At 37.5% G+C, this 27,171-nt stretch overlaps 1 protein-coding gene across 2 annotated transcripts in view; it reads right to left on the reverse strand.

Annotated features, from left to right (window-relative positions):
* The window catches only part of CDK6 (cyclin dependent kinase 6), a 214,870-nt gene that overhangs the window by 97,668 nt on the left and 90,031 nt on the right, over positions 1-27,171 (reverse strand). For both annotated transcript variants that reach the window (XM_006911896.3, XM_015589442.2), the window contains one exon: positions 8,410-8,577. In XM_006911896.3, coding sequence (XP_006911958.1) covers positions 8,410-8,577 — 168 coding nt within the window. The remainder of the gene's footprint in view (positions 1-8,409; positions 8,578-27,171) is intronic.

Consider the following 27,171-nt stretch of genomic DNA (forward strand, 5'->3'; position numbering starts at 1 on the left):
GCTCAGAGTATATAGACCTATGCCTATAGGTAATTTTTACTCCTATGTCTCCCGAAGCCTGCTGGTTTCCCACAGCTGGTCCATGCTACGTGGCCCCTCCCACAGCTCCTTTCTATAAGCCAGTCTGGTCTTTCCAGGAAAAAGAAAATCTGCTTTTCTGACTAACTATACTCCAGATCTTTCATCCGCTCTGAGAGAGTGGGATTTTATAGTCAAGTAATGTTCCTGAATATATGTGAAGACCATTATTTTTGGAATATATTTCATATTCTTGATAGTAACTTTTCCCATTCTTTAGAAAGTTCTAGTTGTACTTTTTGTAATCTTCTTTTTCTAAACTAGTAAAAGCTAGTTTCCTGCAACTAGGTTACAGACTTTGGCCCATTTAACAAGGTCAGACTGTTTATTCTTGACAGAATTCTTTCCCACTGTAAAAAGGTACTTTTAAATGCCACATTCCAAGAGTAGTGCCAGTAAGCCACTGAAGCATATTTTCCCACAAGAACTGATACCATGTGCAGTCCCCACCTCACTGAAATCACCCAGAGTTACATAAGGTGCAGATAGCATTCAACGTCACTGTGAAATCTATTAACTGAAGCATGCTAGTAGGCATTCAGAAAACTTCCATACATTTCAAAGCATCATAACCTTTAAAAACTAATTAATCAAAATAAAAGTGGGAAAGAAAGAGAAGGATATCTTTAGAAATTAAAAGAAGAAGAAGAAGAAGAATTTAAGGCAGTGGAAGAATAAAAATCTTGTAACTTTATAGTAGTACTCAAACCTAGAAGTAGTAGATTTTTCTCCCTTATTTTGGGGTTTTATGGTCGAGTTGTTAAATTTACAGCCCCACTTTTAGATTCTGCCAGCCTTCAAAATAAATATATGAGCAGCACTAAAGTAAATTCTCCTGTGCTCTCTCCTTCTTTCTTTGGATGTTTCCCTGAGACTTGAAGGTAGATTATTCCTCCACGGCCAACTGTAAAGATTAACATTCAGATTTACGAGGGATTTAAAAATCATCAGTATCCTTACAGATGTGAGGTGCAAAGATGTCACTCACCCTGCGTTTCAATTCCTAGAGAAAAAGAAAGCAGCGCAGGAGCAATGAGAGGACTACTTCAGCAACCCGAAGAGCATCATTTAGAAACAAATTTGGAATATCTGCAATAAAATATGAAAGAAAATCCAGAACTACTAAGCAATTATAAAAGTCTGAGCTTAACTTTTGGAGACACCTGTATAGATTTAACAAAGGTACCTAATCTTCTCAAGGACTCAAGTGCACTGAATAAAATGGCTAAAAGAAATTACAATGCAGACATTTTCAGCTTTGTCCTGTGACACTATGGTTTCTCCAAAGATCCGTAAAGATCTTAATTTTTTTAAAAAACATGCTATACAGAAAATTAACTGCACAAGTTGGGGAGGTGCAGGAAGGTTTGTGATCTTGGATATGGAGGGATGAAGCATGATAATTGTCTAACTGCTAAGATGGCTGTCCAGGCAGACATTCAAAGTATAAATGTTACTCCCTCAGAGCTCAAGTTACTATCAGGGAGTGACGCAGGTAATTGGGAAGATTAGCTAAAAGTTGTGTCTAAAACAAAACAAAACAAACAAACAAAAAACTTTAGAAGCTTATAATTGACGAAATGGCAGCAGCTACAATGTGAAAAATGCAGAGTTGGAAATTCATACATCGATTCATTTGTGAAAGCAGGGAGTTAGGAAAGCACTTAAGTTCAAAGAAGAGTGAGAAATTTGATAGTGTTAGTTAGATAAGAAATATGCTTGTGCGTGTGAGGTAGTCTCTGGGTGGGAGTGGTAATAGGAAGACAGAGGGGTAGGTTGGGACTACACCGCAAAAAAAAAAAAAAAAAAAAAGGATTCCCATGCCTAGCTACAGAGTTTCATTCTTCAGGCATGGAGAATCATGAGGATTCATTTCATTCATTCACCTTGTATTTATCAAGTGCCTACCATGTGCCAGGAAGGCACTATGAGAAACACTAAAATGGTATAAGATTTGGCTTGAGTGAATAAAAATGGATAGGTCTAATGTCACATGTTCAACGTAATCGAATTTCAATAATATATCTAGACATAGGAACTTACACTATGAGACTATTAAAGCCCAAGCAAAATGAAGATACTGCCACTTTGCTTAAAGTAGTGGCAAAGAAGTACGTACTGACAGCTATAAAACCAAGAAACTCACATATCTAAAGAATTAAAGAGGACATAAAAATCCAAGTTAAAGAAGCATCGTTTTATATTCAATTTCGAGGACTGTGTCTCATACTCCTTTGAATAAATATAACACAACACTTGAGTTAAGCAAATTTAGAAGATATGGAATTATCTCATTAAATACAGTTAATGACAAGCCCTTGACCAAACACAGAAGGCGTATTCCCATAAGAATGTTGAATGTAAGAAGAAACACTTTTCTTTTCTATCTTCTGGATCCCTGAGAAACCCGTCGCTTGCGAATCCTTTCTAAAGCATTTGAGGTTGTGAAACTTAGGACAATACTTGGTCTTTACACTCAAACTTTGCCTCAAGCTCCTGAGATTTGAATGGCATCGTACAGGGTGTCTATATAGTGGGAGAGAAAAAAACAGGTGACAACCAGACCTTATCTACATCATACTCTGATAGGACATGCTGGCCAAACAGATATGTAGAAGAAGCAAAGAACATCCTGTCCTTTCTTTGAGTGAAACATCTTCCAGGCAGCAGCATTACAGTGAAACTGTTTTCGTGCAGAACTAATTTGCAACAGTGACCACTTATGGAGGAGCTAGAATTAAGTGAGTCAAATGAATATCTTCTATAAACAAGGGAAGCAGTCATTTGATTAACTTCGCCAGTATACTGGGTACAATTAAGTACCCACATGTATGCACACACACCTACAGCAGCTTTCTGTATAGTATGGCGTACATTATCTTTCTGTAAGGGAGACATTCTGTTCTCACGGTAATCATCAGTGTTTGCCTTCACTGCAGAGGCAGAGTTAACCTATCAGTTTGTACCTCAAAATGTGTTTTATTACCACTGCGAATGCATAACGGAGGATCTGGATGGGCTTTCATGTTTGTGTTGGCTCTGGCATTTTCCACGTACCCAGCCCTGGGAATCCTGAAGAAAACGTGTCCTGTTCCCAGCTCTGTGCACTGCCCCATTGTGTTCCACTTCCCTCACTGGTGAAAGTGAAAACGAAACCGGCACAAACACTCCATTGTTAACTATGAAATATGTACTGGCAACTGCAAGTTTTCACAAAACAGACCTGGTTGTGTCATGGCAAGGAGATGCTGAGCGGGGAGGGGGTCAGCGGAGCTTTTCCGGCTTCAGAGGTGTGTCCTGCACTTTCCCTGAGGTGCTGAGGCGACCAGGGCTTTGGGTTTTTTCCATTATACTCGTGTAATGCTCTTGGTTTGATTTACTCAGTATGCACTGGCAGCGTTTGCAGGCTTCTGTGGGAGTAGCTCGGCTGTCGGAGCCGAGGCACAAACCCTGCCAGGTCTCCATAGTAAATACAACATGCACGGAGAGGAAACAAGCATAAACAATTTATTTTCTCCTATAAAAGATGTCATTGTTCTCCTATCTTTGGTTCTGTTTCACTTTGTCAACTTGGTGGTGCCAACTGGGTGCCGTGCAATGAGTTATTCCAAACATAGACATAGAAAATAAGCACGAATCGTATGATGCACACATCCATGGGGCCTGTGTCCAGGTGGGTTCCGAGAGAAGTGACCTCTTTGAGCATCCCACATCCTGGCATGGGTGAGCAGGGAGGGCTTCCTTGACGCCCAGCCAATGAGGGTTCCTGAGCCACATGGCCTCACAGAACTGTGTCCCTTTATAGCATTTATGTCTGTTTCTAACTATACATTTCTTTGTGTGACGATTTGATTAAGATGTCTCCCCATTTTGATTATTAATTCTATGAGAGCAAAGACCTCATCTCTCAAGTTCACTGACAGCCCTGGCACAAGGAAAGTTCTTAATAATTATTTGTTGACTGAATGCCACAACGCCATTTCCTTAATTTTCTCCCTTATGCTTATAAAAAAGTTTCTGAATCCGCAAGGTTTCTTCAGTGTTTACTAAATGCTACCAAAATTTGAATTGCTTACATTTCCTTCTTATACCTCTGGCAATACGTGGTTACAGTAAGAAACCATGTATTGCCAGAGGTATAAGAAGGAAATGTAAGCAATTCAATTTTTGTAATACTGTGGCATTAAATAAATGAACGATCTTAAAAAAGGCAACTTTGGGAATCTTATCAGTTCCATATAAGAAAAATCTCCATGTGTATTTTTGTACTTTGTAGAGTGGTCTTCCCATGTTTACTATTTACTTGCCTCTTGGTGATTTCTACAGAGTGGAAGATGTTTTCAGAACACATGTGTCTTTTAATAGCGAAGATAATATGGAAAAAAAGACCTTTGGAGAAGGAGAATGTAATTTTATTAAGTCACTAAAAAGATAAGAGAATGTTCTCACTTTTCCAATATGGTACAAAGTGGAATTTTTCTCCACATTATATGTGTTAGGCCAAGGCATTTGGAGGAAAAATGCTAATTCTATATTTTGTCTAATGATTATATAAAGGCCCTCCAAATACACTGAAAAGTGATTGTAATACTGTTCATTATAAAGCAAAAATTGGTTTAAGGCAGGCCAATCCTGGACCTCGTCCCAGGATGTTAAGTTACAGGGGCACCAAAAAGAACAACCTTATTTTAAGGTGCAGACTTCTATCCATAGGCGGCTTGATGGTGACTATCCTGGGGAGTGAGTGGCTCTAACTGCCTGGGTATTGGCAGCCACATCTAGATATAGTAATCTCAACACTGGCATTGCTCTGGATGGCCCTCAAAGTGGTCTCACGTACAGTGAGTGCAGCACGATGTGTGTGCTGTCTCGATTATGCCCTGGGGTGATTTTAAGAGAGCAGACACAGGAGTGAATCAAGAGAACGCTTGATTTTTTCCAAAGAATGATACATTTACAAGACGTTCAGGTTTGCACAAGTGTGGCAGAAGTTTCATTCTGAATCTACATAAAAAATTAGTTAACCGGGAGGTATGAACTCATGCCTCAGTGTTACCCACTGTGTCAAAATGTGGCATGAGCTAGTGTTTCTTATTACAATTTCAGCAAGACTTAAAATGCATTTTAAAAAATGAACTTTTGAACATTTGTGGAGTCTCTAGATATCCTTTGTAGAACCAGAGAGTTCCAAAGAACATAGTATGATACACTCTGAAGTACTGGAGCTTACAGAGGGAAGAAGAGGAAAGCAGTAGGGTGGTGGGTTCTCCAAGCCATTTAAAACCCATTCATTGAAATTCAGACTTAATCTGATCACAAACTGCCTGTCGTAGTCTCGGTTTCTCCACTTTCAAAATGAGGTGATTAATAAAGAGTTCCAAAAACACCAAATCCAATGGCAAAAGTATTGCCTTACATGCTGTATGGTTCAGTTTAGAAAAAAATTAAAATTTTTCATCATAAACTGAAAAGAGAGGACTAGTTTCTCTCCAAATTGCTGTTCCTAGAAGTTCATGATTACCAGTCATCATCGGGTGGCTGCCGATGTCCCAATAAAGTGAGGTGTCTAAAGGGCGCTTAACGCTCCCTTATCAGAGGGAGACAAGCTAAGTCACACCTACACACCTACATTACAACTACGGTCCAGACTTACAACGATCGTCCTAAATTAATTTCTATCCAAAAGGCCAACTCCTTCAAGGAGCTTACAGCCTGATAAATAAAACCCCCATATAAAGCAGTATTATGAAAGACATGAATAAGATGTTACTCTGAAATCATGGAGGAAGGAAGGAGGAATTAATTTCTGCAAGGAGTAACAGAAGGGGACATTTGATCCAGGCTTTGGAAGATAAGTAATATATTAGCATTTCTCACGGCTGTAAAATGTCAGTTTTGAATCAGTTAACTTGTAATTCCTTTAACATTCCACAGATTAAGTTGACTCCCAGTTCCTGTATGACATAACCCACTAAAAAATGCGTATTTCCAGGAAGTGGAAAAATAAATACCAGTTTCATTTGAAAAATTGTGATTCCAAGTCTTCCTATGTCACTATGTGTACGTGAACCAATGTATCACTATACTAAATGAATCTTTCCATTTTAAAATTTTTCCTTTAAACAAACAAAAAAATAAACCAATGGGAAAAATTTTAAACGCAGTACCCTTATAGGAATCGTACCCTTTATTATTGCCATTACATTCCAATGATCACTCTTTCAAGTCTGCATTTGTCCCGGCGTGCTTCACAGGTGCTAATGCTTTTTAACTTTATGCCACCATAAGTAACAGAGAGGATGTGGTATAAATGAGATACTGAAAAAGCAGGTATTTATGATTGTCTTTCTCCTTTTCTCTATGAAATAATTTGTCTACACTTTCCTGTCTGAACATATCAACCTTTAGCTAGAATGGAATGTTAATTGATGTTACGCACAAGCTGGGCTATCATTCCTTGAATTTAATAAGCAAAAAAAAAAAAAAAAAAAAAAAAAAAAGAGACAGAAAGAAAGAAAAGTTAAGAACAACTTGATATTTCGTGAATATTTCAAAACCAGCTGGGTTTCCTGTTTTTATTTACGGTTTTTAGTGCCCATTTGGAGGGGATCAAAAAAAGTGTCTCGGTTATGGCTCATCCTTCCCCTGATCAATGTACCCAAGGAGATGAGTTCCTTCCATCTGCTCCTCTGCTGACTATCCAGATCACAAAGCCTATTCAAGCTTTTCCCCCGGGGCCTTGAAACAACAGGCACAACTACTTCCTAAGGAAGCTCTCAGCCTACCTCACCCTTCCCACTGGGGAAACACACAGACTCAGCCCTTTCTGGTGTCATTATATAATACAAGGGCTCGCCTGACCCACCCCAAAGCTGAGGCACATCCTTTAGATGCCACCTTGTGCCTTGTCTTCTTAAAATTGATGGCGTATGCTGGACAAAGAGGAAACAAATACAATTTATCTTTCAACAATAGGACAGATTCCAAGGAATTCCCTGTAAAAATTCTAATGCCCTAGGTAAAGTATAAAATATTGGGAAAGAAAGTGGTCTCACATGTCCAGGTCGTAGTATCCATATTTCGGGGGTGAGAAGCAGAATACTTTTGTACACTGAATGTTTTTCCAAGGCATAGTTATCTCTCTTAGAGAATTTCCAATTCCCCTCCTGAATTTCTACTTCTCAGCTGAGGCATTACTGGAATGTGGGGAAACAATTTTTATTGTGCAGAATATTAGCCTCCTTGCAGCTACCTCCATTCTCCAAGTCATCATGATGACCAAAGACATGGCCATATTTTTCTCAACAACACCCCACACCCAGGGCAGTGCTGCCCAGTTGGGAACCACTTCGAGGCTAAAAATGGACTGTGTGCGAAAAATGACATATTTACCCAAGAGGATTCTTTTTCTTAAGGCTCAATTTAATGCTTTGAGGGCCATTTCTATAGTCATTATCGAATCAAAGGGATTCTCCACATCAACTTCTGCCCCAGATAAGTAGCACAGCAAAGGGACATTCCTTGGCTTTTTGTATCTATGTGTAAATTCGCTGTATGTAAAACAGGTCTTTCAAACAAAAGGGTTATTAGTGTCTACTTCCAGCTCCTCTTTTTATCTTTTGAGTGCAGAATTTCATAAAAATTCATCTCAGAAACAATGAACTGTAAGGATAAATGAAAGCTAACCAAAGTCAATAGTATTATGGTTTTATGTCTGAATGAGACAAAGAACAGGATATCGTAACTGTCATTCTCTGCCAGAACAGAGCCCTTGGGTTTACTCTTTCTCTTCTGGCCTGTATTAAGCCTTTACAGGGCAATGTGGTGCTACCTGGACCTGGGTCATTCAAGTTCATTGTAAATTTAATTTTTTTCTCCACAGTCGGCACCACAGCTTCAGAGGAGCGCTTTCACACAGCTCTGCAGGCACTGTAGCTGTTCCTCAAACAAGGAGGCTACAGACAGGTCAACGTTCCTGGTGCTCTCTCTTTCCCGACCTTGTGCTGTTTCCCCATACAATACATATGCAGCTCTGAAAACAGTGGTTATAACAAAAAGCATTTGGAAACTTATAACTGATTCCTTTCTAGTGGCTAAGATGCAACAGGCTATTTCTGCAATGGGTCCTGTCCACAACAAGCCCAGTCTGGATGTGTCTGTAGTTGTAAGCAGAATGCTTTTCTCTTACCTACAGTTATATAAAAAAGTGCAGACATTCTGTCCACCAGCCGACCACTGGCAGTAATAACATTAGGAGCATTGAATGGGGGCAGTTTGTCATTTAAAAGAGGAAAAATAAATTGAATGAAAGAACAGCACTCTCTCACTCACCACTGAGGTTAGAGCCATCTGAAAACTGTAGATGCGGGCAAGGCCGAAGTCAGCCAGTTTTATTTGTCCACTGCTGGTCACGAGAATGTTCTGTGGTTTTAGATCACGATGCACGACTCGGTGAGAATGAAGAAAGTCCAGACCTCGGAGAAGCTGAAACATCATGTCCTAAATAAAAGTAAAAAAGAAAATTGATAAACAGTCAAAACAGAAATTCAACATGTCATCTCCTCAGCACTTAGCAGAGTGGTTGGCACACAGAAAGCGTTTGATTAATATTTGCTGAATAAATGAATTTGTCTCCCTTTCTACTTCTCCACTCTCAAGATCATGACAAAATATTTACTCTCAACCTATGTTTTATTAATGAAAGGACAATTTAAAAATAGTTTCAGATGGCACAGGAAATACTCTGGAAGGGTATATACCAACCTGGTGTCAGTGGTCAATGCTGGGGAGAGGAAGTAGTTGGTAAGAGGGGGATGTTTGTTACTTCATATATTTCTATATGGTTTAATATTTGATTTTAATAATTAAAATTCAGTGGGTAACAATATTAATAGTAATTTTTATTATTTTTATAGCGCCAAATACTAAGCAAACACTGTGTCAGGCACTGTTCTAAGCACCATCTTTTAGTAATGCAAGTAATCCACACCACAACATTGAGGTAAATAATATCATACCCCATTTTAAAGGTCAAGGAACTGATACATAGTAGGTATATGCAATTAGTCCAAAGCAATACCACTACCAAGAGACAGAGTCTTGATTCAAAGAGTCCAGAAAAACTGGATCCAAATCCTCAATGTATTTTTTTTATTAGATCAATGATCTCATTGGTATGTAAAACCAGGTGAGCTGTTTAACCTCCCTGAGCCCGTTTTCTCATCTGTAAAATGGCAAAGTAACAAAACATATTTGGTATGATCACTTCATAAAGCACTAAGCACAGCAGCAAGTATTCGGTATATGGTAGCTATCACTGTCATCACTATTAACCAGCATAAAGCAGGGGGAAATGCAGAAAATAAACCAATATCACATATTTTCCTAATTTTAGAACTGATAAAATTAGATACAAGATTTAAAACTCAGAAACAATGTCTAAAAGTAGGAATTTAAAACTTTTGACCATGATGTGATCCTCTGAAATCTGGGGTTAATAAGACTGATTTATCCCCTCGAAATACTGTGAGAATGGTGTATATAAGGGAGGATAGAATCACCTTGTTCATGTAAGGGTCAGAAAAAATGATTAGGCAGCATCACAGATTTCAGAGCTGGCGGAGGCAGCGAGGACACAGTTGTTCAGCAGTTGGATCACTAATCCTCATGGAAAGTAGCATATTTGGTTATTGGTTTAGGGTACTCGTTCTCCTTCAGAGTTGGCAGTTCTGTCTTTACATCCCAGCTTGTTTAAAACCAAAGCCTTAGCTTTTCCATTTATATAATGGAGAAAATATTGCTTCATTTTCATAATATTATGAGATTCAAATGACGTAACATATGCAAAGGGGTAGTGCAGTTTCTAGCACATGGTAATCATTTAACAAATGATAATTATTAAAGTGTCTCATTTCCTGAGGAAGACAGAGTCACACAGAACTATAAGAAAATGTGGCCAGTGCCACAGGTCAGTGAACAAAGTACAAAGGGTGAGTGTGTAATGACAGAGGTGTGCTGGAATCCTCCTTGAGATCTACCAAAATGGCACAGTAGTCCCTCCTTATCTGTGGTTTCACTCTCCGTGGTTTCAGTTACCCATGGTCAACTGTGGTCCGAAAATATTAAATGGACAATTCCAGAAATAAACAATTTATAAGTTTTAAATTGCATGCTGTTCTGAGTAGTGTGACATACTCTTGTGCTGTCCCTTCTGTCCCACCTGGGGCATGAATCATTCCTTTTGTCCAATATACCCATTCTGTATACACGACCCAGCCTTTAAACAGTTAATAGTCCTCTAGGCCATTAGATCAGTTATCAGATGTCTTAAGAGACAAGGAGAGCAAGCGCATTCACAAAACTTGTATTATAGGATATCATTATAATCATTCTACTTTATTATTGTTAATCTCTTACTGTGTCTAATTTATAGTTTAAACTTTATCATAGATATGTATGTATAGGCAAAAAACATAGTATGTATATAGGGTTAGGTACAATCATGGCTTCAGGCATCCACTGGGGGTCTTGGGACATACCCCCTGTAGATAAGGGGGGACGACTGTATTCTGAACTGGCAAGGGAAACCTTCTAAATTTCCAAAGGTGAAAACTCTGGAAAAGACTGCACTGTCGAGGGTCAGTCCTTCAAGACTTAAGAGCAACTACAGGTCAAACAACTTGCATTGAACAAACAGGAGTGTGAAAACGAATCACAAAATGTTAAGAAAAGTAGTCTGCTGTGGCAAATATGTCTTTATTGGAAACATATGCACATACTTGTAAACACTAAATTTTAAATAGCATGACTAACCTAAAGTAATGTCATGCTGGCTCATCATCGTTAGCTTCTTATACACCAAGTACCAACCATTGAAAACAGTACAATGAACAAATCTGCTTGGTTCATGTTTCAGTGTTCACACAATTTAAGCAGCCAATTAACAATAAAATTTTTAAAATTTGAACTAATTAATTAATAATAAGGCTCATCTAAATTTATAAAAAGCTTGAACTACAGAGTAAAAATGTGTGCCCTGCTTTTATTTGTGCATTTATTTATACATCATATACTATATTTTTCTTAATTTTGAAATCAGTACATGCTTAATATGAACAATCATAAAATTTTAAAAAATGCTAGAGGAAGAACAAGAATCACTCAAAATCCCACTACTCAGAAAACAGAGAAACCGTTACTGTTAATTTTTGTGTGTTTTTCCTGTCTGTTTCAAAAAGTACATGTATTGCTATATTTGTAGGTATAAATATCTTTATTTATATTATAATTTATAAATATTATAATCATAACTTGTTATAGTAATATAGTTATAAATAAAAATGGTTATTATTCTGTACATGTTATTTTGTGGTTCTTTTAAAAAACATTTAATACTTCATTATGAATATTTTGCCACTTCAATAAAACTCTTCTATAAAAACTTTTTGTATATAATACAATTTTTAATGCCTGCCTGGTTTTTCTCCCTATGATATACCATAATTGTTATTTGGTTTTAGTTGTTATTTTGGAACTTATACCAAGAGTCTAGTTCTCCTTTGTTTAAAGGCGAGAGTAGATGAAAATGACTTGTTAACATCTTATCTAAGCATGGGATAAGCAGTGCAGATCCACATAACTGCATTAACGTTGATTCCACATAAACGATGCCTAATGACGTAGGAAAAGTTAGTTCTACGTAAGAATTACCATTCTTCAGATCTTATTAAGCTACTTTTTTTTGGTCAGCAAACTGAGTTTTCTTTTAAATCTATAATATCTAGTTACAAATATTAGTTTTGAACTAGTGAGATTTGAATTAATGATTTTTTAAAAATTTTGCCAAAAATCTCACTGCCTTCAGTAAATCAATTGTGAGGTAGGTTGATAAACATAATGGACCTATAGTATGATCTGGGGACCCCCCCTCAATCTTTAACCATCATTCATTGGAACATCTAATCTCAAAGAGGAAATATAATGAACTATTTCAGGAACTCTGGTCACAATTAAGACCTGGTCCCAATTCTTGAGAATGATATTAATGAATAAGTTACAACATTACATAAGCTAAGAAAAAACACCTTTTTTTCAGAAACACAAGAAGTGCTCTGATCAAAGACATTTCAAAGGATTTTCTATTTAATTTTATTATCTGTTCTATCTCAATTTATAGTATCATGAGACATACTTTTAAATTAGCTCAAGATTTTAATCTAAATTAATCTTTAAATCTTTAAATTGTTTCTTTTAGGTGTGCTAGAACTCTAATTCCTCTTATTTCTTTAAAAACAAAACAAATAAGCAAACTGAAAACCTACCTCAAGCTTTTTCAATGGGAAAAATTTTTATCATTGGGCCTTTTTTTTTCCAACTACAAAAAAGTATAAATAGTTCCAAAAGATACTAAAAACACCCAATTTATTCTATATAATAGAACACAGAAAAGACAGCTTTCAATGGACAGTTATGGATTTTTGGATACATCTACCTAATTGAAGTAATATATTCACATCCTCAAAGTGTTAGCAACAAAAATGTACATCAATAGTTTATCTATTAAAAAATTTAAAATAAGACATATACAACTTGTACATAGGGATCATTTTTTCCTCATAATGTGTAAACCACAGTCTTTTCAAATTTGTTATCCATGTTTTGACAGAAATATCTTCACAATGATTTGTTGTTGCCTATGAAGGTCTCCAATCAGTTTGTCTCCTAGGAAGATCAGAGGAGTCTACAGTCTATGATAGATCACATATAACAAAGGTTTTTTACACTGACCATAACATGTTGACTTCTGGTAGGGGTTATGATTACAGGAATAGAAGTAAAGGATCACGTGAGCCTATACATAAAGGGTAAGATAAACTCATAAAGAAAGTAGAGGACTATTGACAATAATGAAGCCTAGTCCCAGGATCATTTCATTTTTTATATTTTTGGTAACTTATATATATATTATTTTTAGTTGCAGTATAATGCATATAACATAAAAGTTACCATCTTAACCACTTTTAAGTATTAAGTATATTCATACCGTTATGCAACCAATCTTCAGAACTTTTTCATCTTGAAGAACTGAAATTCCATACCCATTAAACATCTCCTCATTCCTTCCTCCCTGCCCGGATCCTGGCAGCTACCCTTCTGCTTTCAGTCTCTAAGAATTTGACAAATTCATATACATATTTACATATATCTATAACACATACAAAATATATATGTCAAGTATATTAATAATTTATTTTTAAATACTCATGGAAAAGCAGTCAAGCTGTGCCCTATTGCCAGTGACTTCGGCACTGTGCATGTGGGGGTGCATGGGGAGGAGAGAAGGAGGCAGATCCCTAATTCCAAGTGCTGACTTTCTTCTTTTACTGCTTCTCGGCAACTAGATAAAAGCATACTAAAAGTGGCTTTGTATATAAATTTTATTAATAAAATATGTGTTCTGAAGAGAGAATGAAAAGAACTTATTCCTGAAAGTGATGATAATGCTAAGTAAGGAATTAGTTTTATCTAACTAGAAATAACAACTGATTTTCACCAAGCCTGGAAATGCTGCTGGTGTCTGAGGAACAATGTAGTAACTAAATGGACAGTCTGAAAGCAGAAATCATTACCTCATCATGATGGCTATTATTAACCTACAGAGGAAAGACATTGGGAACTGAAACTACGAATATGCAATGTTAATTATAGCTTCTTCAGAGCAGGATATAAAAATCAACAATGTATAAATAAGAAAATACAAACTATAAGTTGCCTATGTTCTTGGCTAATGACCCAAATAGTTTTTGTTCTATAAATGCTGTTTTGTGATCTTTTTAAAAACATTTAATAATATACTGTGGATATTTTCCCATTTCAATACATAGTCTTTATAATAAAAAATTTTAAAACAATATGCTTTATATTGGCTGCATTTGGACAAAATATCTTCTCGTCATTCCCCCATTCTCCCTCTCAATTCTCTGAGAATGTCCCCCTCAATCCATATTTCCCTCCTCTCCAAACGAGGTGATGTATTAGAGTCGTTGGTTTTCCACAGAGTGGAGCATTTTATCATTTGCCTACATAGTAGACATTGCCAGTTGCCAGCCATGAAGAATTGGTCCAAGGCAATCAGATTCCCATTTGCTAGGAACTGATCTAGGGATGGACATGAGACCCAGTCCTGGTAAATGAGAGGTACGGGCAAGTTCGCTATAGAGTTCTGGGAAGTAATTTTTCCTTCCTAAGAGGACACAGTATAAAACTCTCTGATATGCCTCCTCCGTACCTCCACGAATCTTACACTAAATGCTACTGCTTGAGGGCATGAACTTACAGCTGTAGCAACCATCTTGAAACATAAAGGGAGACAGCATGTGCACCCATAAAATGCCAGAGTGTAATGAGAAAAACAGTCTGGGTCTTTGATTTCATTGCTGAATAGCTGAATCAGTCAGGCTGCCCACCTCTGGGCTTGCAGTTATGTCAACAATAATGTCCTTATTTAAAGCCACTTTGTTCATTGAGTGCTCTATAACTTGAAATTTATTCTAACAAATCTAACATAATTAAAATTATAGTCACTAAAATCTGTTAAGGCCACTATCTTTCATTTACAGCCCTCATCTCCCCTCCCCCCATGAAGACTGTATCGACATTCCTTTCTTGTTGCCAATTATTCCTTCCAGGTGGTTTATCCTTCTCTCTGAGACTTTTGCCTCCTTCCATTAATGCTCACGATATCCCCTTCTTCATTGTTATCATTTGCAGTCAATCCTCCATATCGCATAGCTAGGGGTCCCCAACCCCCGGCCCGCAGACTGGTACTGGTCGGTGGCTGGTTAGAAATCAGGCTGCACAGCAAAAGGTGAGTAGCGGGTGAGCGAGCAGAGCTTCATATGTATTTGCAGTCGCTCCCCAGTGCTGGCATCACCATCTTAGCTCTACTTCAGATTATCAGGCATTAGATTTTCAGGAGCACCAGTCTCTAGTGCCAAAAAGGGTGAGGACCACTGCATAGCTCATCCTCTCTAGCCCACCCTCGCCATCCTCCTGCATTACTTCGACACCCCTAGGATACCCTAGCCAACACTCTGGCTTCAGAGAACTTCGACTTCTTCAACCACATTCCATTTTTGTCATCTACTCCTATGGCTAAAATCAGGAATGTGTTATTACTCATCTCCGATCTTTTTTTAATAAAAAAAAATTAAGTAACTTTAATTACACTTATTTGGATATCAAAATGCCACTTAAATTTACATAAGCTTATTAGACAGCATAATTAATTAAATGTGAAAAGCAACTTATTCATGCATCATTTGGTAGCTCTGCCAATTCCTTCACCTGTCTTGTACCATGGTCATTCTACCTTATCTTTTATGCAAAGCTTAACCCTCAATTAGCTCCACTGTTCTCTTTCTCGGCTGTTATATCTATGTTGAAGAGAGCTGACATGGGGAAAAAACGATCACATTATCAATATGAAGTCAGTCACCAACCCTGGCTACGTTAGTGAGCTACAAGTCCTTTGTCAATCCTCTTGCTGTCCTTGTAGGACAGTCTAAATTTTCATTGCTGTCCCCTACCTTATCATCTACCTTCTCTTAGCATACTAGGGTGCACTCTACTTCAAAGAGAAACACAGACCATCAAGGGAAAGCTTTCAACTCCCTCTGCTCCACCTATTAAATTTATAAGCACTGGCATCTACCCATCTCCCTTATCTCTTGGTGAGAAAGGTTTCTTTCCTTCTATGCAGTATTCTTCTTCCTTCATGCTCTGGATCGCATTCACTCCAGCTTCTTCGAGTACCTTGCCTTGCTCTCCTAACCATTCTTCTCCACCGAATCTGGGACTTCGTCCCTCTCTACTGTCCCTTGACCAGTAAACAATCCAAGCAACCCCCTTCCTTTGTCAGCTAGTGGTCTTTACACAGCAGTGCACGTTGTCTCATTCTTCACCCACATCACATCACTGCAGTGGATGGAGATGCGGCAGCTCCTGCAAGATCATCAATAACCACTTGCTTGCCTCAACCAGTGGGACACTCCATTCTTGACCTAACCTTGCCATGGCCTTTCACGATGGATACCTTTCTTCTCTTCACTGCTCTCCAAAATGACAAGATCTATGTTTTTGATTAGAAATATAACACATATTTGCTGTTAAATAAAAAAAAAAAATCAAGATAGAGGGAAAAGGAAGGAAATAAATTCTATCCACAATTCTTCCATTCAGAGATAACCACAATTAACGTAATGGTATATCCCTTCATAATTTTTCTCTCTATATACAGTCATACAGATAGTTATTCTGTTTTATAAAGGGAATGCTAGTGTATACGATTTTGTAATTCCCTGTTTTACATTATAATATACACTGACCTCATTTGCATATTCATAAATACAGCTCTATTGCTCAATTTTTAAGTAGTGTATGCTATTCTATTATTATTTATATACTATCTTTAACCAAAAGTTTTTAGCATTTGCTAAATTACCTACTTTTTAAATGCCACTTTTACCATGTTCTAAATTACTTGAATTTGTTTCTGGACTTCAACTTGCTTAGCTGTTTAGAGTACCTCTCTTCTGTAATAATCAAATACTTAAAATATGTTTTAATATCTGATAGGGCAAGTTTCCTCTTTCCATTCTTTATTAAACATTACTTGATATTCTTACATGTTATTATTCTGCACTGATTTTAAAATCACTGGAGTACTCACATCTTCCCCAAAATCTCTTTAGTATTTTCACTGATTTTTACAAAATTATAGATTAATTTGGGAAGAACTAATACTTTTACAATACTGAGTCTTTCTTTTTCACAACTTGGTGTGGTTATTTATTCAAATCTTCTTCTGGGTCCCTCAGTAAAGTTTTGTCATTTTTTTCCCCATATAATTTATATACCTCTGAGACCCCCATTATAGTGGGTCTGGTCCTTATCCTTCCTTACATGTACTGTATCATTTCCCCACTAATCTGTAAAAAGCATTAGCTCAAACAAGCAAACAAACAAACAAACAAACAAATAAACTCACTGACTCCTCCAGAGGAATACTTTAGCAGAAGATAAAACTCCAAGGGAACCAGAAAAAGGAGGTACGGATTAGGGGAGAAGGACCAAAGCGGCATGGCACATAAATCAGCACTCCTACCTATCAGCCACTAAAACATCTTCACATGTGTGCTAAGACTTTTGGTTTATTATTTCAGAAATATAATACCCTTATGCCTATAATGAACACTGAAGAATGAAATAAAAACAGTGACGGAGGTTTCTTTTCTGTTTTACCACCTCCATTCAGAATTCTTTCAACAACAAGTACATCAAGAGACGTGGATTTTAGTATGTTGTTCCATAGCTAGTGTTATGACTCTAAGCAAGTCAATTAGCCTCTCTCATCCCTAAGAGAAGAATTCTATGGATCAAATCACTGCAGAATTGGACCGCTGGCTAAATCTAACATTTTAATTTCATATCGTTGCATCAGTGTTTCTCAGTGTGGTCTCCTAATCCAGTGCTATGGACTAAGTTCCATTTCATCTCTACCACTTGCCAAATGACTAACCAAGTCCCAACTTTTGTACACTTTTTCATTTATAAAATTCAGGATAAATCCTGCCCTGCCTCCATTGTAAGATTACAGAGAAAACAGATATGTGATTATTTTATATATTTGATTTGTTTTTTAAACTGTCAAGTGTTATTGAGCTAGACTGTAAATTCCCTGAGGAACAGGAATGTTTTGCATTTTTATATTCTCCACAGAATCCAACAAGGTATCTGTTGATTTTACTTGCTTTGATGAATCACTCCATATTTTATAGATGAGTATTAAGATAATGTATAATGACTTCTGCTCTGGCTCTGTGCATAGGAGTTATATAGAACATCCTCACTAATTAAAATGATTCCTGAGTTGTTAGTGAAAAAGGTCACAAATCTGCATTGTGGTTTATAGGTTTATTCACTAAGAATTTATTGAATGCTTGCCAAGTAGAGGCACAAAAAAAGTACAAAAGGAATTTCTCATAGAAATGTATATAATCTGAATCTAAATTCCGATACAATGCTTTTGCTCTAAATCCAGCCTTTTAAATCGTACTGCCCTCAAAATGGAAATTTACGTCTCATGTGCAGGTGGCTCACTTAGATTATATACATTTCTATGAGAAATTTCTTTTGTACTTTTTTTGTGCAAGTCACTTGTAACCTTTGTGGGCCTTGGTTTTCACATCCACACAAATGGAAATAACTTCAAAAAGGAGTGACTTAATAATATATACTATATATTTGAACAATACATAATTATATAACTAAGTAGGATGCTAAATATTTAAGTACTTTATGTACTATAAAGTACACATACATAATGAATTGCTACCATTTATACAAAAGAAATATGAAGCCCTTACTATGTGTAAGGCATTGTGCTAGGCGATTTTACACATAAGCACCTAAAACCGGGTTCCAGGGAGCTCCTCTTTTAATGGGGAGAGAAGACATAAATACACACCTACACGCTTCAAGTAAGTGTGTGGCGAAGATCACAAATGGCATAGAGTAATGGCATACAGGCACTGGGTGAGCACGGAAGAGGAAGCAGCATCCAAGCCCATCTTGGAGGTGGGCTACCATTAGGTTTGGTGTTGGGAAGAACACAGTCGCAGAGGCTCGGAGGATGGCAAGTGCTTAGGTATTTGGAGACCAGCAACAGACCCTGGAAAGGGTGCACTGCTAACCAGACCACATTGCCACAGCCTTTACTGCTGGGCTGGTGCAGGGAGTTTACAGTACTTGACCTTGTAGTCAGTGGGAAACTGGTGAGAATATGTAAAAGAACAGCATTAGTTAGCATTGCTACTTTAGCAAATAAAATGGATGGTAGGTACTGTGAGGAGGCTATTATTCTGCTCTGGATGGACATAAGACAGTTAGGGTCTGAACTAGAAGTGTTAGAATGGGAAAGCAAGGGGAAAGGCGATTCAAGAGACAAATGTAACATGCTTATTTTCACAGGTCAACTTTAAAGAGTCATCTTTTGAAGGCTCTGCTACATCTCCAGGTTACATACCTTGGGCCTGTTATTTAACTTCCCTTCCCCTAGCATCTAGCCTATTGTCCTCATCTGTAAAATGGGGACAACACTCACTGGTAGGGTGGTTATGAGGACTAAAAACAATGTGTGAATTTCCTAGCTTGGGTAGCAGGTCTGCAACTATTGCCACTAAATCAAGAGGGGGACCTACCATTAGCAACGGCATCTGGCAACACCCTTAAGTTCAGATCTATCTAATTTTCTCCAGTTAGCATACGGACAGCCTCCCATATTCCCGAACAGTCATTATTAAAATCAACAAACGCAACCGTGTGCATATTTAGAGAATACAATCTGTAAAATATTTATTATTCGAATTAAATCAAGTGTTATGTTACCTGTTCTTAATTTTGAAGGTCTAAAGATTGTGAGAATTTTATGTCTAGAAGGTCCTTAGAAAACATGTTATTATTCATTGAATGTATAATGTCTCTTTTTGTAAATAACTCAACTTTCTAAGGTGGCTTTAAAAGTTACTTTCTAGCCTGTATTTGGACTGATTTCTCTATGGGAACTCCAACTGCTGAGGTTCCCTCCAACTGTCCTGTGGGTGCATTCACAGGACAATAACCGTGTACTATACAAACACAATACAAATTTTTGCTTAATTAACATATATATTCAGAAGCTACTGCTGAGTAGGGAAAAACTGCTAATGAACTTTCTTACATAATTAACTTTGGTTGCTTTCCCAGCTTAACAAATAGGAACTAGAATTTGTGATATTATTTCCTCATGTTATCCATTAATGCTGAACTGTGTGCATTCCAATACAGAGAGGGGGAGAGGAACAAATGAGAACTCTGAAAAGAACACTTAGCTTCATTTGGTCAAAAACGGTCTTTACAAGGGTTTTTATTATAGGTCATAAAACACTGCTTACCACAATGTACCTCTTTTTTGAAGAAGAAATCTTTGCAGTGGTGAGAAGCCGAAAACAACACAGAGTATTCGTGCCTGCCTCCCATAAACACATCTGTGCATATTATCTGTTTTGGGTGCAGCTGCATGTACAGCTGTTTATGGGGGCTCAGAAGAGGAGGCACTTCAACATGTTTTATTTCATGTTGTTGCAAGGACTGCATTTTTAAGCTAAAGCCTGTTGGGAGAGAGGCAGCAAATGTATCTCCAAAGGGAGGAGGGTCATATGTTCCTCGCTAACAACTTCTTCAAACTACAGGAAGAAGCAACTCTGGGTGGTCATGTCTAGTCAGGAAAAGCATGGAGGCTAAGAGAAAAGGGGATCCTTAGTCTAAATGAAACTGAAGAGCTATTCACCGAGGCAAAAATGAGAACTAGGTTAAGAATCTAATGACTATCTTACAAAAGAGAATTCAGCAAGGTAACATTAAAATAGGCATTAGGACAGGAATTGCCCAGGGAAAGACGGCAACACTGGCTGGGAGACTCAGTCTCCAGAGAACCCAGTCAGTTACTTCCCTGGACTGGCTGCTATCTCTGACGTGTCTCTCTTGCCTTCAAATCTTTTCTTGACCCACCTAAAACTCCCAGTCAGTTTTTTGAATCGCCCTCTCTCCAGGCACCACAAAATCCTCCTCCACTTCTCTTTAACGTTACTGGAACTCCAATCGCTGCAACGGTAACAGTTTTTTTATAGTTACGTCAGAGTTTTCTAAAAGTAAAGCCTGATACTTACACTGAACTTTCAAGGTCTTACATGTTAGTAAGTACCTGCCCATCCCTACTCTTACAATTATAGCTGCTGAGAGAAAATCATTGAGCAAAGGCTGGAGTGGTTACACATAGTGGTCAATTTCACCTGGGCTTTCGGTATTACCTTCTCTGGGTCTCTGGTAAGCTCCCTTTTCTGTTGTCCACTATGGTTACTATAAATAGCGGCCATTTGTTTGTGTTCTCAATCATGTGTCTCATGTGTCTCAGAAGTATCCGCCTTTGCCTCCCCACCTCATTCATTCATGGCTCCCAGCATGACTGAGTCATATTCTGAGGTATCCCAAGTCACGATGGCAGCTGGGACTGCTCTCCTCTCTTGAGTTTCAGACATGCAAACTTCAAGACTTCCTGCTCATGTCGTCTAGAATATTCCACAGCAACTGCAATCTCAGTATGTCCCAAAATAACAAGTGTCTTTATCCCATCAAAATCTGTTCCTCGACCTGTATTTCTTACCTTGTGTAACGGTACCACCATCCACCTAAATGATTGATCCAGAAATCTGACATTTTAGATTCCTTTTCTTTCTCAATCACAAAGCTAATTTATTTCTAAGTTACCTTTCAAATCAGCCCATCTCTCCCCTCTCCACAGTCCTTGTCAAGTTATCAGTCTCTCTTCCTTGGATGACTGCAATGGCGTTATAATACAGATGGCTCCTGGTTTTAGATTTAAGCATCTTTTATCTTTTTTCCACAGTGCTGACTAAGTGATATTCCTAAAATGTAAATGTGAATCATACATAAGTCCCCTGTTGTTCACTATAAGACAAAAGTAGAACTTAGCTTGCTACCTAAAGCATTTTAATGTCTCATTACCTAATTACCACTGGTTTCATTTCTGGCTGTTTCTATGCTCGAAGGTGACCTGCTCTATTATATCTTTGTCCCTCTGCAATGCTGTTCTCTATGCTTAGAATGTTCCCCTCCATTGCTCTACCCCCAACACACACATTTTGTCTGTCTGGCTATTTCCAATTGGTCTTTCAAGACTTACTTTACACCTGGGCCAAGTCCCAGGCAATTCTCCTCACACCCACAGGCTAAGCTAGGTGCTCCCCTTCCATAATCTCACAGCACTCTTAGTAACAGTTCTGTTACAGAACTTATCCTACCTGACTGTAACTGTGATGTCTCCCTTGCTAGGTTGGAGTCCCTTAATGCTAAAGAAGAAACCGCAAGTGGGGATGGGGCGAGAAAAATAAAGGGGCGCCCTAGGCATTTTATAGACATTATTTTTTTCCCCAGGCACTTTACATACATTATTTCATTTGATTCTCACAGAAACTCTTTGAGTAAATTCATATGCAGTCATTCTAAATGTGTCACGGGCCAACTCTGTGGCAGGTGCTGTGCTAGGCTGGAGAGCAATGGTACCTGGTCTCACGGAGTGCAGAGGGGAGGGAGAGGCTGATTCTAGGAGGCCAAGCAAGGTGCCTACCACACAATGTCGGCTCCACGTCTGACCAGGTGCTTCAGCTGCTAATGCCTCAGGCATCAGTGAATAAGTATGAGGGAGATGAACTATGTTTTTAAAATATGCCATGGCCTAGCAATTCCACTTCTAGGAATTCATCCTACAGAACCAGTGGTAAGTCGATACAAAGAACATTAATGCTATTTTGTTTGAAAGAGTAAAAACAATGAAAACACCTAAAATGTCTACCAATAGGGGAATGGTTAAATTATGATGAGTCTACAATGCAATTAGGAAGAACTTGAGTAATTCTAACATAAACTAGATAAATCGATAGCGAAAGAATAAGCCTTAGGACTACATATAGCTCGATAAAAGAAAAGTATACATATTTATGTATGTGTGGATATGTCTGTATCAAGATAGCCAGATAAAATATAGGATACTTAGTTAAATTTGAATTTCAGATAACAATAAATAATTTTTTCAGATGAATATGTCTCATGTATTGCATGGGACATATTTAAACTGTTGTTTACCTATTGTTCAAATTTAACCGAATCTCTTAATTTTATCTGCCAAGTCTGGCAATCCTACCTGAATACATATAAAAATGTTTGGAAGGAGATAGTTAAAGGTTGTTACTTCTGTGTATACATATACACATTTAAATGACAATTTTTAAGTTTGTGGCCAGCAATCTTTTGAAAATATAAAATTTAATGTCTCTGAGAATTTATGAAATGAGAAAAATCCTATAAGGATCATTTAAAAAAAAGAAACAAATGGAAAGCAGAGAGTTTTAGAATTTTTAAAGAAATGATACATCATTTTCTAAATTATGTTAAATATTGTTTTATGTCAACAGATTACTGCTGCTTAAAAATTGTTTGTTTTAACCCCACTTCCTGATACAGATCCTACAGAAGAATAGGTGGCTCAATAAATTTTATACTTTAATATTTAAAGTAAAAGCTAGAGGTGGTTCTGAAGGACAATAAAATAATCCATTCTAGGGAAGAGGAAATGATACAAATAATTATTGGGTTGTTTTTCAGACTTAGCTTAACAGTTGAAATGTTTTAGAATGAAAGCTAAATCAACAACTCCCTGTGAGAATAATCCCTAACTTTTTTTAGGCACAGAGTCAAAAGTGTAGAAGTTTGCAGGCAAAATAACCAACATAAAAACCTGAATTGCAGTTATCACAACAAGACGTTATCTTGCCTTGATTATTTCCAATCCTTGCTTCTTTCTTCCTGTTTGTTGGAATCAGCATATGCAGTCTTTCAAAACAGTTTCTGAAACATTTCATCTGGCCGCTAAGACTGTAAGCAAGCAGGCAACTGTTTACCAGAGATTTTAGGGTCACCTCAGACTGTCACACATGACACTTGTTGGTTTGCCGAGAGATACCAGTCTGCCAGTGCTCAAGTTTCCTTAATAGCTTATACTTGAATGTAGTTTGCTTTTTTAAAAAATATACTTTTCTAGTACCTCTAAGATACATATGGTTTTTATATTCCCAGCATCACTCCCCACAGACACTCCCTTCCCTCCAGCCCCACCAGACTCTAAGCATTTATAAAGCTAAAAGATAAGCTAAAATTGTTTCTTCCTTCAAGTTTGTAAAACTCTTTTTTTCTCTTCTGGTACTGTATTTTCAGCCTTTTTCTTTTGGTAGAAAAAAATGCACAATGGAAATTGAAAGTTTTTAACATTAAAAGCCTAATTATGAGGTTTGACTATCTGTCACAAATATTTATAGTTTGTAGTTAAAAATATTTTATTGGAGACTTAAAATGTACCAGTACAGAATGTTAAAATTCCATATCGTAAGTTGTCAAAATAGGCTAAAAGGGCATTAGGGAAAGCTTCTGCCTCTATATTTAAAGTGCTCGTATATAAGGATGGTCCAAGTGATGATAAAATCATCTGATGCTCTGATGAAGAGAGAGAGGAAGTATCTCATTCAAAGTCCTACATATTGGGAGATTTTAGCACTCCACATATCTGACAAACGATATACCCACAATATATAAAGAACTCCTACAAATCAATTAGAAAAAGATGCACACCCAACGTTTAAAAATGGTGAAAGATGTGAACAGGCACTTCCCTAAAGAGGAAATCCAAATGTCTGGGAGCTTATGAAAAGGTGCTTACCTTCATTAGTCATCATGACACTGAAAAAGTATAAGACACCACTATGATGGTTTAAATTGACAAAATCAAGTGTTGACAAAGACATAGAGCAACTGACACTCCCATAGCACTGATGGAGAATGTTCTACTGGTACACAGAAGAACAAAAACTTATCTCACAGATATGATGCTGAGCAAGAGAAGTTATACACAAAAAAGCGCATGCTTTCATATGAAATAAGCCAGTGTAGTGATTACCTCTACGGAGGGGATTATGGACTGTGAAGGGGCATGAAGCAGCCTCTGGAAACGGCTTTCTGATCTAGTAAAACATAATCAAGTAGTACACATGCTTGAGATCAGTGCACTCACTTTATTATATGTCTCTTACACCTCAGAAGAAAATCTGTCTTTCCAATATTCATCCAAATATGAGAAGTTATTCCAGTTCAGGCATGCTATTCGGGACCTCCCTGGCAGGCTCATCATTAAAGGCTTCATGGACCAGGAGAGAGATCTGTTTTCCCTGGGGATGTGCTGCTGCTTACTTCCAAGGAGTATAATCACTTCACCTAATTTCCACCTGTGTCAATTTCTTCATTGGTATATTAGAAAATGACATGTTTTTCTCATATTCTATGATAATAATTAGGTAATATACGTGTACATAAGTGCTTTGAAAATATTAAGTGCTACATGGCTGTACATGTTTATCCAACATTTGGAAGAATCAATTTCTCCAAATAATGTAAAAGATGGCAATATTATTATCACTGCTAATTCTCTGACAATTCTCAATTTCTTGAAACATAAAACATCAAAAGTTAATTATGAATTAGATTAAAAGTGTCCAATTCTCTTCCTTTAACCCTACAATTCACTGCAATGACTTGGGGTTCGGGCTTATGAGGTTCTGATTCTGTACCTTTCTCTCTGGGTGACCCTGAGTATGTTTGTGTATTTCATCAAATTTAAAACATCATATAATTTAAGATTTACTATTATTTTAATGTACCACTAAGAAAGAAAAATGATTGCCAATTAAAGTATGACACAACTCTTATCACATAGATGTTTTAATTATACATATTAAAAGGGCTCTTTAAACTTCTTCAGCTTTGGACTTTTATCATCTATCATTCTTAAGTATATATCAAATGAAAGTTTGATAAATGAAAATTTAAGTAAAATAATTTGATTAAGGAATTCTAAGAATGTCTTCATACTCATCATTCTGCTCATTCTCATCACATTTCCACATAGTTTTCCATGTCATTTTTCCCACACAGTTCTGTCTTCTGTACAATCGAGAGTACTGATTGTTGAGCGATAGAGCTCCATGTCATCTCTAGGATCTTCATTCACGTCAATGACTAATTCTACAAGTTCTCAAGCACATGTGCAATCACCAACAACTCAGTCATGACTGGAGCCCATTGACAGTGACTATATAATGCATTCCAAAATGGGCATCTCAGAACTGATGAAATACAGTACTTATCCTCTATGAACCCCAGTTTCCACTTTAATAAAACAATATTTATCCCCACAGTGTTGTTATAAAGATTAAATTATATAATGCTGAGGTAACATATTCTAGATTTAAAATAATTTTACATGAGAAATTTTAAAATGTGGCATCATTATTTCCAGGAATCCATGTTGCTAATAAGTCTGTTGCTTTTTCACTTTGGGTTGAAAATATGCTTCATATTACAATTTATTTATCCATTCAGCTAGCCAATAAATATTCACTGAACAGTAAATAGCAAAAGAATATGGTGGGCACTCAGCTAAATTCTGGGAATCCTAAATTAAGAGTCTTTTTCAATCAAAATCTAGTATAGCTATAATAGTCTTTAATCTACCAGTTTAGCAATCCTATCTGACATGAAAATGAGACTAGATCAGAAGACAATTTTTTAATGAAATAGGCTAACCCCTAGAGATTATTACATTTCTCTTTATACGCATTTAAATCTTATTTTTTTATCACACAAAAAAATATACAAATACATTTGTTATGAAAAGATGCAAAACTTAAACATAGAGTTGAAGTTCGACTTGGCCACCCACTAGACTGCCAGATAAAACAGATGATGTTCAGATATATCATGAAACTTGCTCTTGCTCTTGACTGTTTAAGAGAAACAACTAGGACCAGAAACTAGGCTCCTTAAAAACATAAACCTTTGGGAGGAAAAGAAAATGGTGTAGATGATAGAGGCTCTGTTCATTCCTTTGGCAACCAAATCAAAGTTGTGACTGAAACAAGGAGCAGCAGCAAGGAAAAATCACCTGAGATCTTGATAAACAAGCCATACAACTAGGGAGAAATCCAAGAAAGCACCCTGCAACAGCAGAAAGTAGGACGAGGCGAGGACGCAGGGCTGCTCAGTGAAACCGAGGCTGCGGCAGTAGGAGATACCTCTTAAAGAGGCCATGTCTGCAAGTGGATTCTCCTGGTGACGGACCTGCTCACTCTGAGCACCAATGCCAATTAGGCTGCGCGCAGGGGGAATCAGGGGCTTACAGGGAACATTGTTGGAGTGAGGGCCGAAGCGAGACTCACTCTGTACAGAAGTGCCGGTGGTATCCATTGTTCCCTGTTGAGCCCTCCCCACTCCCAGTGCAGGGACACAGCGCCGCCATAGCCGGGACGTCATCAGACTGGATAACAGAGGTCACTCCGCCCAGAGGATTCCCTGAAACCCCGCCTCCCCCAACTC

Source organism: Pteropus alecto, unplaced genomic scaffold, assembly GCF_000325575.1.
Source record: "Pteropus alecto unplaced genomic scaffold, ASM32557v1 scaffold21, whole genome shotgun sequence".
NCBI lineage: Eukaryota > Metazoa > Chordata > Mammalia > Chiroptera > Pteropodidae > Pteropus > Pteropus alecto.